The sequence below is a fragment of the Rhinolophus sinicus genome, chromosome 2 (genome assembly GCF_057876585.1).
Source record: "Rhinolophus sinicus isolate RSI-liver-muscle chromosome 2, RSI-T2T, whole genome shotgun sequence".
Taxonomy (NCBI): Eukaryota; Metazoa; Chordata; class Mammalia; order Chiroptera; family Rhinolophidae; genus Rhinolophus; species Rhinolophus sinicus.
Genome location: NC_142502.1, coordinates 182,919,282 through 182,937,500, shown reverse-complemented (window position 1 = coordinate 182,937,500; position 18,219 = coordinate 182,919,282). Strand labels below are relative to the sequence as shown.

Genomic DNA, 18,219 nt, shown 5'->3' with positions numbered 1-18,219 from the left:
AATTGCCTGGAAGTTTGAGTGAGGAAGAGAACAGGTGAGAGCATAGACAAAAAGTTAAAAGTCAAGCCAATAGGATATAAACAAATATAAAACTTGGAAAGTGAATTGGCTCCCACACCACAAGTAACACTTAACTACTCCCTACACAGGCTCTGATAGGGGTCGGAGGTCCACATAACACAAGTCACACACTGCCCTTCACGAGCTCACATACCACAGCACAGGCGTGTCTGTAGATGACCATCAAGGAGAAGTAGGTGATGGGGCATCCTGATAAGTTACATACACGGAACTGTGTTTTACTGACAGAGATAAGAGAGGACTAGAGCATTGGGGAAATACTCAGTTGGGGGTAAGTGCCCACTCTACTAGCAGTCATATAGTTTCACTGTCCACCAAGACTAGCGAGGGAAAGGAGTGGGGGTTCCATAGTGATTCAGTCTTGTCTTTCTGATCGATAGACCCTTAGAACATAATAATGCATAGCTGCTTTATCTGAATTAATATATAGATATAAAAAGGGAGGGGAGAGAGAGAGAGAGAGAGAGAGAGAGAGAGAGAGACCTTTATCTCACTGGTGAGGCACACTACAATTTGAGAACTACACATTTAGATTAAAAGACCTGTTAGAGTCATACCAACCAATTTTTACGTGCAGACTTTGTGTGGATCCTGATTTGAACAAAAATGATAAAAAAGTAATATAACTAAGGAAATGAAAACTGACTGGATGGATTACTTAATGATATTAAGGAATCATCATTATTTTTTGTTTAGCAATAAAATAATCCCATGGTTATATTTAATGGAAGAGTTCATAGCCTTAAAAGATACATACAAACATATTTTTAGATGGTTACATAATACATGGGGAAAAAATGAAGGAAATTTGAGGGCTGTGAGAAGGATTGCCAGGTGAAACGAATAAGTGAGTCTCTAGCAACTTTGAGAAAGTAGTAGTGAAATGGATTTCAAATTGCAACTGGTAGAAAAGTGATTGGGAGTTGAGTCAGATGGAGATGATCAATGTGGATGGTTCCTTTGGAGAGTCAGGGTCGGTAGAACTTCATTGCATATTAAGAAGTATTTACATTGGGGGATAACTTCTTTGAGATACAAAAAGTAAACATTACAGCAGGTATATTGGAAAGCACTGTAAGAGATAAATTAATGGAATAGTCTGGACACTTGTAAGTAATGAGACACAGTTAACTAACTCTTGTTTCCAAGTAGGAGGTCATTTACTGTCATTTACCACTCAAAAGGGACTGAGCTTGAAATAGAAAGACTTAAGGACATCTTTTGACTCTCTTTGTACTTTTTATTATTCCATAGAGAATTTATGAGCAACTTATTGCAATAAACTTACCATATCTCAAGTTCATGACTTCTAGTGTTGTATGTGGATCTTATGTTGTTTGTTGGGCTTATAAAAGCAGGTAGATTTGTTTTTCAGACTCTGTGAGACATTAGGTGATTTATGATTGGAAAATGACTTGCCATCATCAGCAGCACTATGAAGAAATATATAATATATTGACAGAAAGTAATTTCATGACCGCATTGTAGGCACTGCAGGGTTTTAGGAAGTGCGAGTCCAGAGGATCATTTTAATTCAGTTTAAATGTTTCTCACCTACTCATACACTACAAATATCAGCGCAAGTATAATTGTTAACCCTTATTTATAATAAGTTTTATAAACATAAAGTAGTGTCAGAGATGGGTAGAATCAAATCTATTTGGATACCACCTATGCAATATATTGGCTCTCTAATCTACGAAAATGTAACTAACCTTATTCACGGTATGTAAAAGGGGGTTACTAATGTATTTTTATAGTTTATTTTGTAAAACAAAGAATATATATGATATATATTAAAACATATATAAATAATGCTTAGCCTGGCAAAAACTAGCGTTCGCTAAAGAAGTCATCATGATTTTTAATAACCTGAGAAGAGGCAGAAAAAGTTGTTTAAATCGTAGCAAGATCAACGAGCTTTAAATAAAATTGACTGACATCTTAATTCACGTTGACACTTAGAAATATATTGTAATTTGAATTCTTAACATAAAATTATTTTTGAAAAACAAATTTTTATTATTAGCTGACTCCAGATCAAAATTTAATTCAAATTTATTTTTCTCTGGTAATCGGACTGTAGATACAGTGGTTTCTTCTGGAGATATCTAAAATACAATTCTTTCAAAAAGTCATAAATGATTCATTGTTACTACTTGCATACATTTTTCAGCTTTAATGAAACTGTCTTATTAATAATATATGACTTAATTTGATCAAGCATCAGTTCACTATTAAGGCATTAGAAAATTTGGCTTAAGTTAATTTGTGATTTATTAACTCTTTGGATGTTGGCCTCTCATGCACTTTCTTACAATTACTGTTGACTTTGTCTCGTTTGTCTCTTACTCATCTAGTAGTAGATTGATTTTTCTTTTTTGCCACACTATAACTAGAAAAGGAGACACTTTGGCATTTGTGACTTCTCACCTCCTACCCATATTTTGATCCTGAAAACTGTCCATGCGTTTTCAGTGGCATATTAGGATACAATCATCTCCAAATGGATCATTCTCCATATATAGTAGAGATATTTTAAGACATTTTATAGTATTTATTAAATGATAAACACTGTTACACCCTTAGGAATATGAACAAGATATTCCTGACTTGAAAACTCATGTAGATCTCTTTCATTGCTTTCATGTCTTAACAGGCAATGGGGGAAAAAAGTGCTGTTTGTTAAGTGTATAAATCAAACCACACAGGATATATAGTCAGTACAAATATGGAAGCAAGATTTGTTTTATCAAGTGAAATCAGACTTGCAGCTGAAAATGGTAAAGTATGTTACATATAACATTTTTCTCTAAGAATTACAATACGAACAACTAATCTTTGATGAAGAGAGGGGAACAAAAGTACAGCAGCAGCAATCAACTAAAAAGGGCAATAGCCTGCATAGGCAGAAATAGCCAATATCCACTAGGATATGACCCTTAGCTAAATCTGCAGAGAAGTGCAAAAACGAGAAGTGTGGAAAGAGAGAGTGAGGATAAGTAGAAGTGCTGAAAATGCTCAAACGTAAAAGTCATGCTTCAATATTAGAAAGCAACATCAGCGTGTGTACTGGGGAGTAATGGTGTTACACACTGGAATATTAGGTGACATTTCACATTCTAGTTGAATCCCCCTCAGTAAAAACCCATGCACCAGGTACAAGACAATATTACTAAGGTTAATTACTTTTGTGAAAATTTTGATTTATTTTTAGATTACAATGAGAAAAAAAAAAATTAGCCAAACCAAATACTAAAGGAGAGAGAGAGAGAGAGGTACTTCTTCTAAATATCAGTTCTGACTTAATTGTGAAACACCAGTAGCCTTTTCACTACTCTTTACTCCTTTCCCTTTGTCCGAAACATGAGAATAATGGCCACTATTTAACACTATGCTGGAGATATTAGCTGATACAATTAGACAAGAGAAAGGAGGTGTAAAAATCAGAGAGAAAGAAGTACATGCAGTCACCTCTATTTATAGATGATATCAGTGTATACGCATGCAGAATTAAAATTTATCAGAATAATTGGATAATCTATGGCAAAAAGACAAGGACTTCTAGTATTACAGTAATAGTACATACAATTAGCATCTAAAAGTCAGTATCTTTTTAAGACACTTTCAAAAGCAAATTAGAAAACATAATTGAAGAAAATAACCCATTTATGATGGAATACAAGTGAAAAACACCTAAATATAAATTAGCAAGAAAATGGCCTTAGGAAAATACAAACCTGCAAAATCACTCCTGAGAGAAAAATAATAATCTTGAACAAATGTCATGACATATGAATATGTTCTTAAATAGAAAAATATCAATATCAATAAGATATCAGTTTTCCTAAATTAATTTAAAACATTGGGAGGATTTTATAAGAAACCATTAAATTTTTACAGAAAATGGATTATAAAACAATTTACAGAAAAACTGAGTATAAAATACATTTGGAAGAATAAATTAGAATATACAGGAGAACTTTCCACCTCAAGTGACTGTATATTGATTTTTAAGTAGACTGTAAAAAGAGCAGTTTGTCTCTTTTAAACTTTAGAGCAACCATGAATATAGAATAAAAAGCAACATAGCAAAAGGAATAGATGTTATAATCAAATGTTTTTTAAAATATTTAATTAACTCAAGCTGAAGTCGGGAAAGGGGAAAAGGAGAAAAGAGTGATACAAAACAAAGATAACAAAAATAAGGTAAACAATTTAAAGAAAAGTAGATCTAAAGCGAAACATTAGTAGTCATGTTAAATACAAATTGATTTAAAACAACAGTAAAAAGAGAGACTGGATTCGGATCAGAGATTAAAGGTGATAAACCAATGATATGCCATCTATAAGAAACTCAAATAAAAATGATGATGTACCGGCAAGAACACTAAGAGGAACAAAGGGGACATTACGTAATGATATAAATCATTTCACCAGTAAGACACAACAATCATAAATAAATGTGCATGCATCTAAGAACGTTTTTTCTTTCTTTTCTTTCCTTCCCTTCCCTTCCCTTCCCTTCCCTTCCCTTCCCTTCCCTTCCCTTCCCTTCCCTTCCTTTCTTTCTTTTTTAACGTGAAACTGACAGGACAGAACAGAGAAGCACATACATTCATAATTATAATTGAAAGGACCAACATTCCTTTGTGATACACACAACTGGTAGACAGAAAATCCACAGGAATTTGGGACAGAACAACATCAACTACATGGATCGAATGGATGTTTATAGAACATTCGATTCAACACAACAGGAAGGAAGTTTTTCAAGTATACATGACTATTCACCAAGACAGACCATATATTTTACATAGAAGAAACTGTAACACATTTTAATGATTCAAACTCATGCAATATTGTTTATGTCCATAATGTAATTAAACTAGAAGTCAATAACAGAAAGATAACAGGAAAATATCCCAAATCCTGAAAAATAAACAACTCACTTCTAAATAAATTATGTGCCAAAGAACTCCACAAAATATTAAATGTCAAATTAATAACAGAATGAATTCTGGAAAATCTCCCGAATATTTGAAAATTAAGCAACGCACTTGTCAACAATCTATTAATCTAATAATTTAAATAAACTATTTATATGTGTAAAGGAAGGACACAAAGACATCAAAGGGGAAATTAGAAAATAGCTTTTAACTTAATGAATACAAACACAGCATATCACAATTTATCAGTTGCAACTAAAGACATACTTGGAAATTTTGATGGGAAAAGTGAAGCTGATAGAATTAAGGAAATGAATGAAACTGCCAGAGAACGAAATAACTTTTCCCCAATCCTTTTCCTAATTTTTAAAATTATACCTATGGTGTCTTATACAATTATTACTATGAAAAAAGATTTATTGATAAGCATTAAAATTACTAATGATAATAAAAATGGTACCATCAACATCCTGAAAATAGTAGAGAAAGCGTTAGAATATCTGTTTTCCAGGAGTCCCCTTGTAACTACTAGCTACTTGATCATATGCATATTTATAAACATTATGAATTATGAATTTGTCTACAATTTCCTTCTGGAGCAAATCACACCAATGTGTGCACTAAGAGGGGACCATAAATCAGTTACTGCAGCAAATGATTGTTTTCTACTTTCTAATCAACATTGCCTAAATACCCAGCCTCATTTTTCTTATGCTGCAATCTTACAGAATCATTACTCTTTTTTTAATTCTTACTTACCCATTGGAAGAAAGATTTATATTTTCTTACCATACACCTTGATACTGATATTACTGCCTATGAAAAATGATATATTAGTGGTGATACAACATTCTATATGGCACCACAATAACAGAGAGCGTATTTGGAAAATGCCAACGTGAGAAATAAGACAATTTCACTTAAATAAGAAGAGGGCTGCTGAGATCAGCCATGGAACAGATTCAGCAAAACATCTCACTTTTCTTCCAGTACTATTTATAACACCCTGTACCTATTAGCTTATGGACGGAAGTACCCAGACGCTGCTGAGGCTGAGAAATAAGCAAGGGGCTCATTGAACATTGACATGGATCAGACCCTGCCTTGTGAACTCTGCTTAACTGTTACAATGTTTAGTTATGCTCCCAGCAAATGTGATGAGTAGGTCATGTACATAAGATACAGAAATGGGATCTGAACTGGAGTTTGTATTGTCGTGACTATGTTAGTATTATTACCATTTTATAAATTCACACAAAATAATACACTAGAACATAACAGAACTCTCAGATTTCTCATTGCAGGAAAGCAGAATCTGAGAGTGAGTTTGAATGAGGCACCCAAAGTCACACAACCCGGCTGTGGAACAGTGTAGACTTCCATCACTGAGTGATCTCGGCTATGTCTTATCTGTCTTGATTTGATAGACCTCAAGTGTTTCACTCTGGCTGATTAAATTCTAGTGTTTGCTTTGCTTTGTTTTTTAACAGGACTGCATTCTCTAGTCTGGATTTTAGACAGGTACATTTAATCAGCACATATCTAAAGAGTGTCTCTATAGACCAGACATTGTGCTAGGGGTGGGGATAACTGGTGAACTACAACAATAGCAAAATATAACTTCTATCCTCATTGTACTTAAATTCTAATTGAACTCTCTTGCCCACTTTCATAGGAGGACGTAACATTCCTCCATTGGAGACATTTTTTTCTGGGAGTCGAAAGGGGCTTCTGCTCTGGTTAGCTTCATTGAAAAGCATCTAGAACACCTTCCCCACATTCACATCCCCATATATATGCTGTAAATAACACTAACAGTAGCTAATATTTTATCGAGCACATATACCTGCTCTGTGCCATGTGCTTTAGGCATACTTACACAACACATTCCCAAAGGTATCTTTCCTTTTACAGCTGAGTAAGCAGGAGCATGAGGGATTAAATCGTGACCCGAAATTGCTACCGTCTGGAAGTCATGGAACCAAGATAAAAAAAAAAAAAAAAAGCAATCCGGCTCCAGAACTGACACTTGTAACCAGCCTGTGGCTCTGTTTGGCTGCCCCCTACTACTGTACAATGGACACAGCTTTGACACAAGCTGGAATGCCCTCCCTTCTGGACTCACTTATATAAACCTTTCCCATTATGCAAGGCCAAGGTCAGGTCTAAGGTCCTCCAGAAACCTCATTGGAAGGCCCACCATGGATTTAGTGCTTATATCTTATTGCATTCATTATGCAAAATGATAATTATCTCCACCGTAATACATTTATTTTACTTTGGCTGTGTGCAGTGACCCAGCACAGATGACATTATTTCTCATTTTCACAATACCCCTATGAAGTGTATATTGTTGTCCCCATTAAACAGACAAAAATGTTTAGTAGTTTAGTGATTTGCCAAGGCCACACATGTCCTAGGTTGGGCTAAGATTCCAGAGCCATCTAATTGGTAAACTCAATGTCTTTTCACTACATTATATTCCCTCTGATATTGAAAGACCCTGCACATGACTTTGTCTTTGTTAAAGGCAGAAAATGTAGCTATTTGCATGCAAGGGAAGAAACAAACCCAAGACCCTTACAATTACAGCATGGTATCTGTACTACTTTCATAATGTGCTGTAGTAAATTACTACGAACTTGGACATAAAACAACAAAAATGCATTATCTTAACAGTGCTGGAGGTTAGAAGTCTGAAATGGGTCTTTCTGGGCTAAAATCAAGGTGTTGGATGGGCAGCATTTCTCGTGCAGGCCTAGAGGACAATCTGTTTCCTGGCTTTTTTCCAGCTTCTAGTGTCTTCCACATTTCTTAGTTCCTGGCAAATTCCATTTTCAAGGCCGGCCAGAGCCGGTCAAGTCTTTCTCATGCCTGCATCATTCCGATACTAACTCTAGCTTCCCTCTTTCACATATAAGACCCTTGAGATTACGTTGGTATTAGGATAATCAAGGGCCCCATCTCAAGGTCAGCAGATGAGGAAACTTCATTCCATCTGCAACTCAATGTCTTTTCACTACATCATATTCCCTCTGATATTGAAGGAGGGAGATGTCTGCATGTCTCCCTTGCCACGTAACCTGATATAAATTCTGGGGATTAGCATGTGGATATCTCCAGATGAAGGGCACAGAATTGTAAACCCAGTTCATTCACTTAACTAACATTTCTACATACTTACCTGTGCCAAGAACTGCACTAGCCAGGTGTTAAAGAGGTAAAGACTGGAACCGTAATGGGAGGGAGTTAGGGAAGAACCTCAGCAAGGTAGGACCTTTAGTTTAACAGAATAAGCAGTGATCAGTCAGTATGAAAAGGGGCGGTTGGGACATAAGGCAAAATGGGGAAAAGTTTGGTAAAGGGAAAAAAAAAAACCAAACCATTTTCACTAATTTGTATTATTCATTTTCTTCCATACTAAATACTATTTGCAATATGTTAGAAGAAATTAGAAGCACTGGCATCCAGATTTAAAGCAATTTCCTGAGCTTTCCAGTCTAGGAGATCAAACTAAGACATTTAATCCAACCGTTTAATTTTATTTGATTAAAAGTATCAGATTCATAGATGAAAAAATATCCTCGGGAGAAATATGCTATATATTTTTAGCCAAAATGTCTAGATGTCACTTGTTGAGATTAAGAACTACAAAGTTAGAACAAGTATTATTATATATGAGACTAACCTCAGTGGGTAAGAAAGAAAATACAAATGCAGTGACTTCAGGTGAGGAATGGACCCCTAGCGGGTTCCTGCTACCTCTTACCACAGGTGGGCAAATTCAAAGCATTGGCTGTTGTTCCTCAGGTTTTCCCCCTAGGAAAACATTGATGGTGACCTGTAGGCACCAACACCACGGTGACGACCTGCCAACCTGGTAGATACAAAGCACGGTTCAGGATGTACAGGATAACATTACCGTGAACAAAACAAATGCAGCAGGAAAAATTGATTCTATCCTCTCATTCCTTTAGGTTCCACAAGACGACTTGCAGAGACTGCCCAGATCTTGTAAGCAATCTCCCAGAAAGCCTGGCGAATACACCACAGACATAGCCGTGCTTTAGAATTTACAACAGTGTTTTAAAAGCATTATCTGATTTAATAATAATTGCTTCCATTTTTTTGGTACTTTCTAAATCACTTTCATTATTTTATTTATTTAATTTTCTGACCCTCTCAAAAACACTGTCAGGGAAGCAGGAACAAATATATATATATATTTTTCACAGCATCTGGACAACTTTACATAGAAAGCATCAAATACATAGGCATTGCATAATGACTGTCTTAAGTAAATGGAAGCTCAAAGTGGTAGATAATATTTCTTCAGTCACTGGAAACATCTTTTACTTTTTGTTTTGTTACTATATCATTTATGTAAACATATTTGAAATACTTTACATATTATAGTTAAATCAACCCATCTTTCCGTTATCTCCCTCATTGTGTTAAGCCTTACAAAGTCATTTCCCAACAAAAAGCAAACAGCCACCTACACTGACTTCAATTTTTAAAACTATAAGAAGCCAAGTGGGTACATACAAGAGTTAAAATTCCAAGGGGAAGTAGTTTTTACTTGGTTGCCAGGAGCAGAAGAAGCAGAATAGACATAAAACATGGGCTCATAGGGACATTCTGAGGTCACTGGAGAGATTCCAGAGCTTTCTGCCGTTTCACCACTTGAAAGAATCTTCTCCCATTCATGAGATTAGGGTGAGAGCAGACATTTTATACAATTTAATCTTGCTCCTAGCCCCACTATAGTTGACAAACTGTAAGTCAAATGTTGACCAAGGTAGTGCAATCAGAGACCTCAAGGAATGGGGAACAAAGAAAAGAGTATTTCTGGATCATGTGGGAAGTTACTATAGAGCACAGAAAAATTCAGTCTTCAGAGAAAGAGCATGTAGAAAAAACCAAATCAGACTCTTGGAGAATAGAAGAACAAAAGAAAATAAAGAGAATCTGAGTCATTTTTCTAGTTGTTTGTTCCAGAAATTTCCTCAGCCCTATAGCTGCACTCTGATCTTTTGGTTTCTTTAGTTGACATTCTCTTCTCCGTTGTGTTCTCCCAATTTGTGTTAACACTGGTCTGCACTGGTATGTATCTGCCGTCATTTGCATGTGAAACCAGTAAGGTAAGGAAAGGAGTTTTGTTCACTACTATGTCCCTCAGCTCCTAAAATGCTTGCACCTAAAAGTCTCTTTGTAAGTACCTACCAATTGAATGAATAAACTGAAAAACAACAACAAACACCTGGAAAACTATTTAGATTCTAAAATAGAAGAAGAAAGTATAAGGTTCTATGAACTTTAAGATTAAAAAAAGTAACTCAAGGTCTGGACAAATCAGTGAGGCCCTCATTGAGTGGCATTTGGGCTAAATGCTGAAGGATATCATAAAAATAAAGTGGTGATTCAAGTTGGAGACAAACTTATAGAAACAGGAAACAAAACATGATGATTCCCAGAGGCACAAAAAATAAGGTAATTTTTAAGGGCCCAGATAATACTCATTATAATTGACAGTTTGTGTGGGAATCTAATTATGGATGAGACTGGAAAGAACTAGGTAGAAGATCACATCACTAAAGATCTTATCATCATGATAAAGAAGTTATTAATATTCACACATAAGCAGTTGGGAATCACTGAAAAGCATGTCACTCCTCACAATTACTCTTGATCTCCCAATATTGTGATTTATTCATTTCCTGCCCACATGACCTCTGAGCAGCATTTGCCACCCTCCTTTTGAATGACAGATAAGTTAAATAAATAACTTACATTTTAAGTTTTTCAGTCCATTATTTTCCTCATGCATGGTTGATATATTTCTCTATACTATTTCAGAATTACAATTACAGTCACTTATGACTTAAAACAGAATGGAACGTCTCGTGAATATATTTAAAGTCGTGAATATATTTAAAATGAAAATTAAATGCATTTCACAGTTTAAAAGAAAAAAAATTTTTAAAAATTCCAGTTAAAGAAACTTGACGTCTCACGCTAAATTAGAGTTTCACAGAGAAACTGCAACAGGGCAGAGGTAACTTAGCTGAAATTGGCAGGGTAGTTATAGACCATGTTCATCATCTCTCTCAAAGGCACCGAAATCACACCAGACTGCATTAGATAGGAAACCAAACCATTTCTGTGGACTGGGAACTGCTTCATGTCCACTGCTAGCCTTGGAATTTTCCATAGAAGCCGGACAAAAGAAAGCCATTTGTCCTGTGTCCTAGAAAACGAAGTACCTCTGCAGGCTCCATAAATACATGAGCTGATCATTTGCTATATTTCAAATATTTTCTATTTGCTTAATTCCCTCTCAGGATGGGAAGGACCAGGAGGAAGCAAGATGAGCTGGTCAGGGCCAGTACAGTAGAGCAGCTATGAACACAGTCCTTGCAGTCAGAATGGGTGTGTTTTGATCCAGGGCGGAAACTGACCAACGTGGGAATTTGGGGATGTAATTTCTCTATGTCTCAGGCTCGGCATCCTTCAAGTAGTGCTACTAATGATTCCTATCTCAAAGCATGGCTAACAGGATGGAATGAGATGTTCGTGAGAGCGCTTATCCTATAGTGAGCATTTGATCAAATGTTCTCTCCTTCTCGCCTTTTGGACCCTTAAGTCACGTAAGAAATAGGAGGCAGGGCCTCTTAGATTTATGCAATCAGGAGTGCAGACCACTGCGTGTATCTCACAACTAAGGAAGGAGCAGAAGCCGAGGACAAGAAGCATTACCGAATGGGGTTCCGGGCGGATCATGCAGTGTTCTCAGTTTTACTATATACATGTGTGGGATATATATTCTTTCATAATGGATGTCCCCAAAGAGATTACAAAAATATGTAATAGCAATTGTGATGATTCATTTATATAGCAGCTTGACTGGACCATGAGGTCCCAGGCACTTTGTCAAACATTATTTTGAGCATGTCTGTGAGGATGCTTTTTGATGATTGACGCTTGACTTGGTAGAAAGAGTAAAGCAGGCTGCTCCCTCTGATGCGAGTGGCCATCATCCCCTTAGCTGAAGACCTGAGAAGAGCAAGACTGACCCTCCAGGGAGAGGGAGGGATTTCCTTCTGCCTAACTGACTGAGCTGGCACCTGGTCTTCTCCAGTCCTTGGATTGCAGCTGAAACTCTGGCTTCATGGGCCCCACAAGGGTCAGAGAAATAAAAAATGGCTTGTTCAATGAAGACCCAGATAGCAAGTGACAGACTCAGGATTTGGCCTGTGACTTTTCCCCACAAGATCAGACTCCTCAGAGCTGTCAAATGCACCATCCCAGGCTGACCGGCGGGGCCAACTTACTGTTATGGAGGCAGAGCAGAACCCCAACAGTCACTAGACAAAGACAAAAAGCCAGGGGGCTCCAGCCACCAGCACAGCTCTGCCTATGGGTATCATGGACAGAGAACTAGGCTATGAATGAGACCCCAGTTCAGAGGACAGTAGTAACAGCAACCAATGGAAAGAATAGCCACCATTGTCTAAGGACCTGGTACATTGATTAGTTGATGAAAATGTGATCGGGGCTCACAGAAACCTGTGTTCTTATTCAAATAATTTATGGTTAAGTTTATTCTTGAGCATTTTATCATTTCTTGTTTTATTGTAAAGTGTGTTTTGTCTTCCATTATATATTTTAACTTGTTTATTTTACATGTGAAAGCTATCAATTTATGTATTACCCAGCAAACTTATGAATATAAATGCAAAAATTGAAAAATTTGGAGATACAGGAATGGCGGTAGCGAGGTTGTCTTCTTGCTGGTCTACCAGGACCACCACTCCTGTGCACAGTCCAGGCTCCAGGACCACCACTCCCGAGCTCCGCCTTGGTTCCAGCACCACCATCCTTGGCTCAGGCCTCCCTGGGGACTCTCTCTCCAGCCACAGCACTACCAGCAGCAGTGGAAATCCAGAAGAAATCAAGCAGAGCCAGTGGCACATGGCTAAACTTTTTAAGAAAGCTCTTCTGTCTGCCACCCAAGAAGGGGTGCTGAAAACGCAGTCAGGTAAAGCCCGTTTAGATTTTGACGGCAAAGACTCTGGGGAGGTCAAGCCTGGCTCCCTGCATTTTAAAGGCTGAACAGGATGAAGCTGAGGTCCAGGGAGCCAGACCACGTGGTGGGGGAGATCGGCCAGAGGCTGGATGCAAACTGCAGGTGGCAGCAGTACGAAACATACATGTGGTGTGTGCAAGGAGCTGTGGCGAGAGGACGTGGTCCAGCGGACATGGAGGTATGCAAAGTGCTGTGGCATTCTCTGCGTGGGATTCCCGGCCAGGGTATCTGGCATTGCTGTGGCATCCAGCATTGCAGGGGCCTTCAGAAGCACCTCCTTGGAGGACGGCCTGGAGCTCCCTGGGAGACATGAGGAGGGACCACCCTCGCTGCAGGTCCACCACTTTGGCCCCCAACTGGGTCAAACTTCAGATACTGGACTGTTTTTCCTGGGGTCCTTCTTCCCTCCCCTGCACTGTAGGAAGGGGATGGTTCTTATTAAAGTACTTGGTTTTCCAAACCTTTCAATAAATGTCTTGCTTCAGAAGATGTATTGGGTAATCTTCTTTTGCATCCTCCAGTTTGAGGAGCGTGGCGTGATGTAATACTTGGACTTAATTGGCACAACTCTGCACCTTTGCATGTTGTACCCTCTTGGTCTTCTGTTCCCTTGGCTTTGAACCCTCAGCTCCCTTGTCCGTTTCTCCTTTGTGGCAGGATGGTGTTGCTTGCTCACATAGCACACATGCTGCCTTCTTCCGGTGGATGCTCAATTGGAAGGAATCACAGTTGGTCCGAGTTGGTTATGGCAACCACTCCCCTCCCCCAAACCCCTGCTAGCGATTGGATGAGGCAAGGATTCATGACCCAGTTTTGGCCAAGTTTCTTTTTTCTGTTTGACCCAGTTTCTTTCTCTGTTCACTTGACTCCCCTACACTCCCCCCCCCAACCCCTGTCCAGATCAGAGCTGCCCTCGACTCTCCACCTGATGCCTCCTCAGGCTGTGCCTGCTCGCCTTGTCATTTCATAACCACCTCCCTTGTGACCACTATCCCTCCATGACCTGGTCATTGAGCCTCTTGTTTTCTTTTAAAAAAAAATCTTTCTTAAAGAAAACCATCCACATCACTATTATTACAAAAGTGCTTTATTACCGAAAATCACACTAAATACAAAAGGCACCAAGTTACAGTAGCAAGAGCATAGCTCTTCAGTTAGACAAACCACATTCCAATAACTTGAACAAGGTTCTTTGCCTCAATTTTTGCTTCAATTTTTCCCTACGAGTTAAGTATTAATAATGGCAACTACCATGTAGGGTTGTGAGGATTAACTGACCGAACACTTAGCAAAATGCCTAGTACTTAGCAAATACTCAAGTATTAGCTGCTGTTACTACAATCATCATCACATTTCTTATTATTATGTGTATAGGTCCCACTCTACTTTTCTAACTGAAGGAAATGGAATCGCCTAACTATTTTTTTTTAGCCAAAGCAAATGGAGTCATCTAACTGTGTTTCTTTTTTACTGATATAAAGAGGGGGCAATCGATTGCCAGTTTGCGGCAGAAAAATTATATCCTGTGGTTGTTGTCTAGTACTCTGATGAGTAAATAATACACATTCCCCAAAGTTATAAATCTGTTTGCTACTAAAATATGTTCCAGACTTCAGAACAGAGCGCTCTATAGACATATCCTTACCCACTATAAAATAATCTCTCAATTACCCTGCCTACGTTCAGAAAGATCTTTATTAGCAAAAGATGTGTTCCAACAGAATGCTTGTGTTAACAGAGAAATCCAGTAGATGAATGTGTTCCAAGATGTCAGAAACACCTTTAATGAAATCATTAAATACTATAAAATATCAGATTATGTGAAGAAAAAAAAAAAAAAACATACTGTTGAATGAGAAGGGTGAGTCTGAATTGGAAGACACAGTAAGTGGTACCACATTTAAAAAAGAAAGAAAAAGAAAGAAAAAAGAAAAGGAAAAAAAAGCATCACTGCTTTAATGTCTTGGTGCCTCCCTGTCCCATTCCATGGGCAAAAAGAACTGAGCTTCTATGGTAGATGGACACTCACTGTTCATACACGATACAACCATCAAGCCCGGGAGTCCATTTCATATTAGTTCTAACCACAGAATTCCAAAAGCAAACCAGACTAACAGGGACAGCATTATTGGTTTGTAATGTGATTTCGGACTGACTGTGCATTTCTTTAAAATCATGGGTTGTAAAGATGCTTCATCTTTGGCAGGGTTCATTAACTGCGGTTATATTTGCTATCTTAAAACACATTAAACCCTAAAGAAACAACAGTGATGCTATTTAGGAAAAGAAGTAAAAACTTTACACTTAATGTTCCAAGGTCTTTCACGTTAGGAACAAGCAGTTTTGTGACAATGTAGCAATTACCAAATGAAGGTGATAATTTGTCACACATGTCACCATTATACAACATGGCTTGCTAGAAATCAGAGTGGAGAACAGAAACATGCAAACAAGACTTTTCTTCTGCTAGGTGACTCTGGGCTTTGAATTATTCTTGTAAAATTATTAACACTTCAGAATGTTTTGGGGTAGTTCCGTTTTCAAATATATTTGCATGTGTGCTATTTATTTGTATGTACATATGTGTATATGAACTCATAAACATATAAATATGCAGCTATAGTAAAACATAAAATTGGCTTTTTGACATAAGAATATCAAAATGTAAACATTTAAATGGGTGTTGGGTACGATATCGTCAATGGAATCATCTTGTCCCTACCGGCCTTTAAACAGACAAAGCTCTAGGAGAAGTGTGAGATGCTGTAAGCCAAAAAATAGGAAGCAGAAGAATGTGCTGCTGTCCCTGAGCTACAAACATTTACTAAGCATTCTGGATGCCAGTGCGATTTAACTATAAAATGGTGGTAGCAGTACTGCCTTCCTTATCAGCCAGCAACATTTGTTGGAGTGAATGGAATAATGGATGTAAAAATATGTTTAAGCTATAAAGAAATACAGTATAAGTAAAAGATACTTTCAAGACAGTTTTGCTGTTTTATGAAACAGTTTTAAATGGAATGATAGTCTAATTGTATATGATTTTCTGTCTATTCCAAAAAAGGGGGAAAATGTTTTGTTTTTACAAAGATCTCTTTTATATTTCTAAAAAATACAAAATATTAATAAAACATTTTAGTGCATGGAGTCAACTTAGTGTAAAAATATAGTATCTCATTTCTTGAGATGAAATATGAAAAAGTGTTTTGTAAATACTAAAGGGTTATATATAAAGTTTAGCAATTCTTGCCACTTATATAAGAAAGTATACTTTAAGATGGGTGCTTACCTTCTCTTAGACGGTCTACTACAAAAGTAAAGCCTGTAGTTCTTGGATGTAAGACATATTCATATTTCTGAAGCCCATTCTTTTCAGCAAAATCATTACTTCGAGCCTTGCTGTTTTCTAAACAAAACAATAGACCATTAGAAGCCATAAAATAAAGGAATATAAAGTGAGGTAAGGAAATAGTGCAGAATTTCTTTAATAAAAGTGGCAGTTAATTTTTCTGTAATTACTGTGTATAGTATAGCATACTGAATCAAATGAGAAGATATAAACACTTTAGTAAATCCCTAATAAAGACCCTATTTATTGGACTTTTAAAAATTTTATAATAAGGTATTAATTATATCTTATTATAATGAATAAGGTATAATTATTAAAATTATAATAGTTTTATAATAGTTTTATTATAGTTTATAATAGTTTATAAATTCATACTCAAATCTTTAAAATTCTTTGAGAAATTTTATAAAATAGTCAATACACAATGAAAACTGAAATGCGAATCCCAATAAACTAAAATTTTCATAAAACAGTCCTTACATAATAAAAATTAAAATACTAAAATATAAGATGCTAATACAATAAAACAGTAATAAAACATAAGGATTCAGACATCCAAAAGAAATAACTAGCAATTTACCATATATATCAGATCAACATTTTTTTTAACCCAGTAATTTAGGGCTTCAATGCAAAGTGAAGTATCCGCCTTGCTCAGACCCAGAGCACGCTAATATTACTAAGCAAAACCACTCCACAACAGAATGGGCACAGATTAGCACATCATGTACAAACATCTGAACATGGTTTGGCTGAATATAGTTACAGAGTAAAGTATATGTTCCAATTGTTGGCAAAAACTTCTTTTCCATTCCATGAGGTAACTTCATAAGTTCCAAAAAAGGACCAAACCCATTATTCAGCAAATACATTTGGAAAAAGTAAAGTGTTCAGAATCTGGCCTTCTCCTGAGGGAGATCATGAAATGCCTTCTGATGACAGCAGATGTTAGAACCTGCAATCCTCAGCTGTATCCTGACATTTATAGACTATTACAAATCACAAGAAAAATAACTATATATATAAACACAACTTTCCTAGAAGTAAATTTAAGACCATGGAGTACTCAAAGCCTCAAACACAGATGGATTCAAAATATTCAAAGCACACTCCTACAAACGGCATTACATTTTTTATATATATAAATGAAGAATTGAGTCAAAGAATTAAATACCCACCAATCCCCAGCAAGTCAAAAGTAAAGACCCTAAACATGCAAAGTAATAAGCATCTTTCACATTCATTGGAGGAGAATATCCTGGGCACTATTTTATTGACAGATGGCAGGACCTATGGGATGAGGAAACCCAAGGAAACTTCAAAAGATGAGTAGTTACTACTCTTCAGTTTGCTCTTCTCGTTATCCACAGACTTTTGGGAACTGAATACAAAACTGAGCTCTGTTGTAGACTGTGGATATAAGTAGTGTTAAGGATACAGTTACAACGTGGCAAGGTAGAAATCATCAGAGACACAGTGAGATTAGCGATGGAGATGATTCCATCTCCACTTCACCCACCCACCCCCAGACTCTGTGGTTATTAGCAACTGCACAAGCTTCCCACTTTCTGACCACAGGCCCCTCCTGTCTCGTCAGCTCGCGCCCTGAAATGCTCCAACGCCAGCACTCCTGGTACTCCAATGGGTCTACTAGCCACTTTGCTGTTCTCTAAACAGCCAGGCATGTTCCCACTTCAGAGACTGTGCATTTGTTCTGCCCTCTGCCCAGAATGCCTACTACCCTACTATCT

The 18,219-nt window shown here is 37.1% G+C and overlaps 1 protein-coding gene across 1 annotated transcript in view; it reads right to left on the bottom strand.

The window, feature by feature from the left end:
- Window positions 1–18,219, bottom strand: part of LOC141571503 (lysocardiolipin acyltransferase 1-like) — a 592,611-nt gene that overhangs the window by 118,923 nt on the left and 455,469 nt on the right. The window contains exon 4 of the mRNA XM_074331707.2: window positions 16,409–16,525. Within this exon, the coding sequence (XP_074187808.1) occupies window positions 16,409–16,525 (117 nt within the window). The remainder of the gene's footprint in view (window positions 1–16,408; window positions 16,526–18,219) is intronic.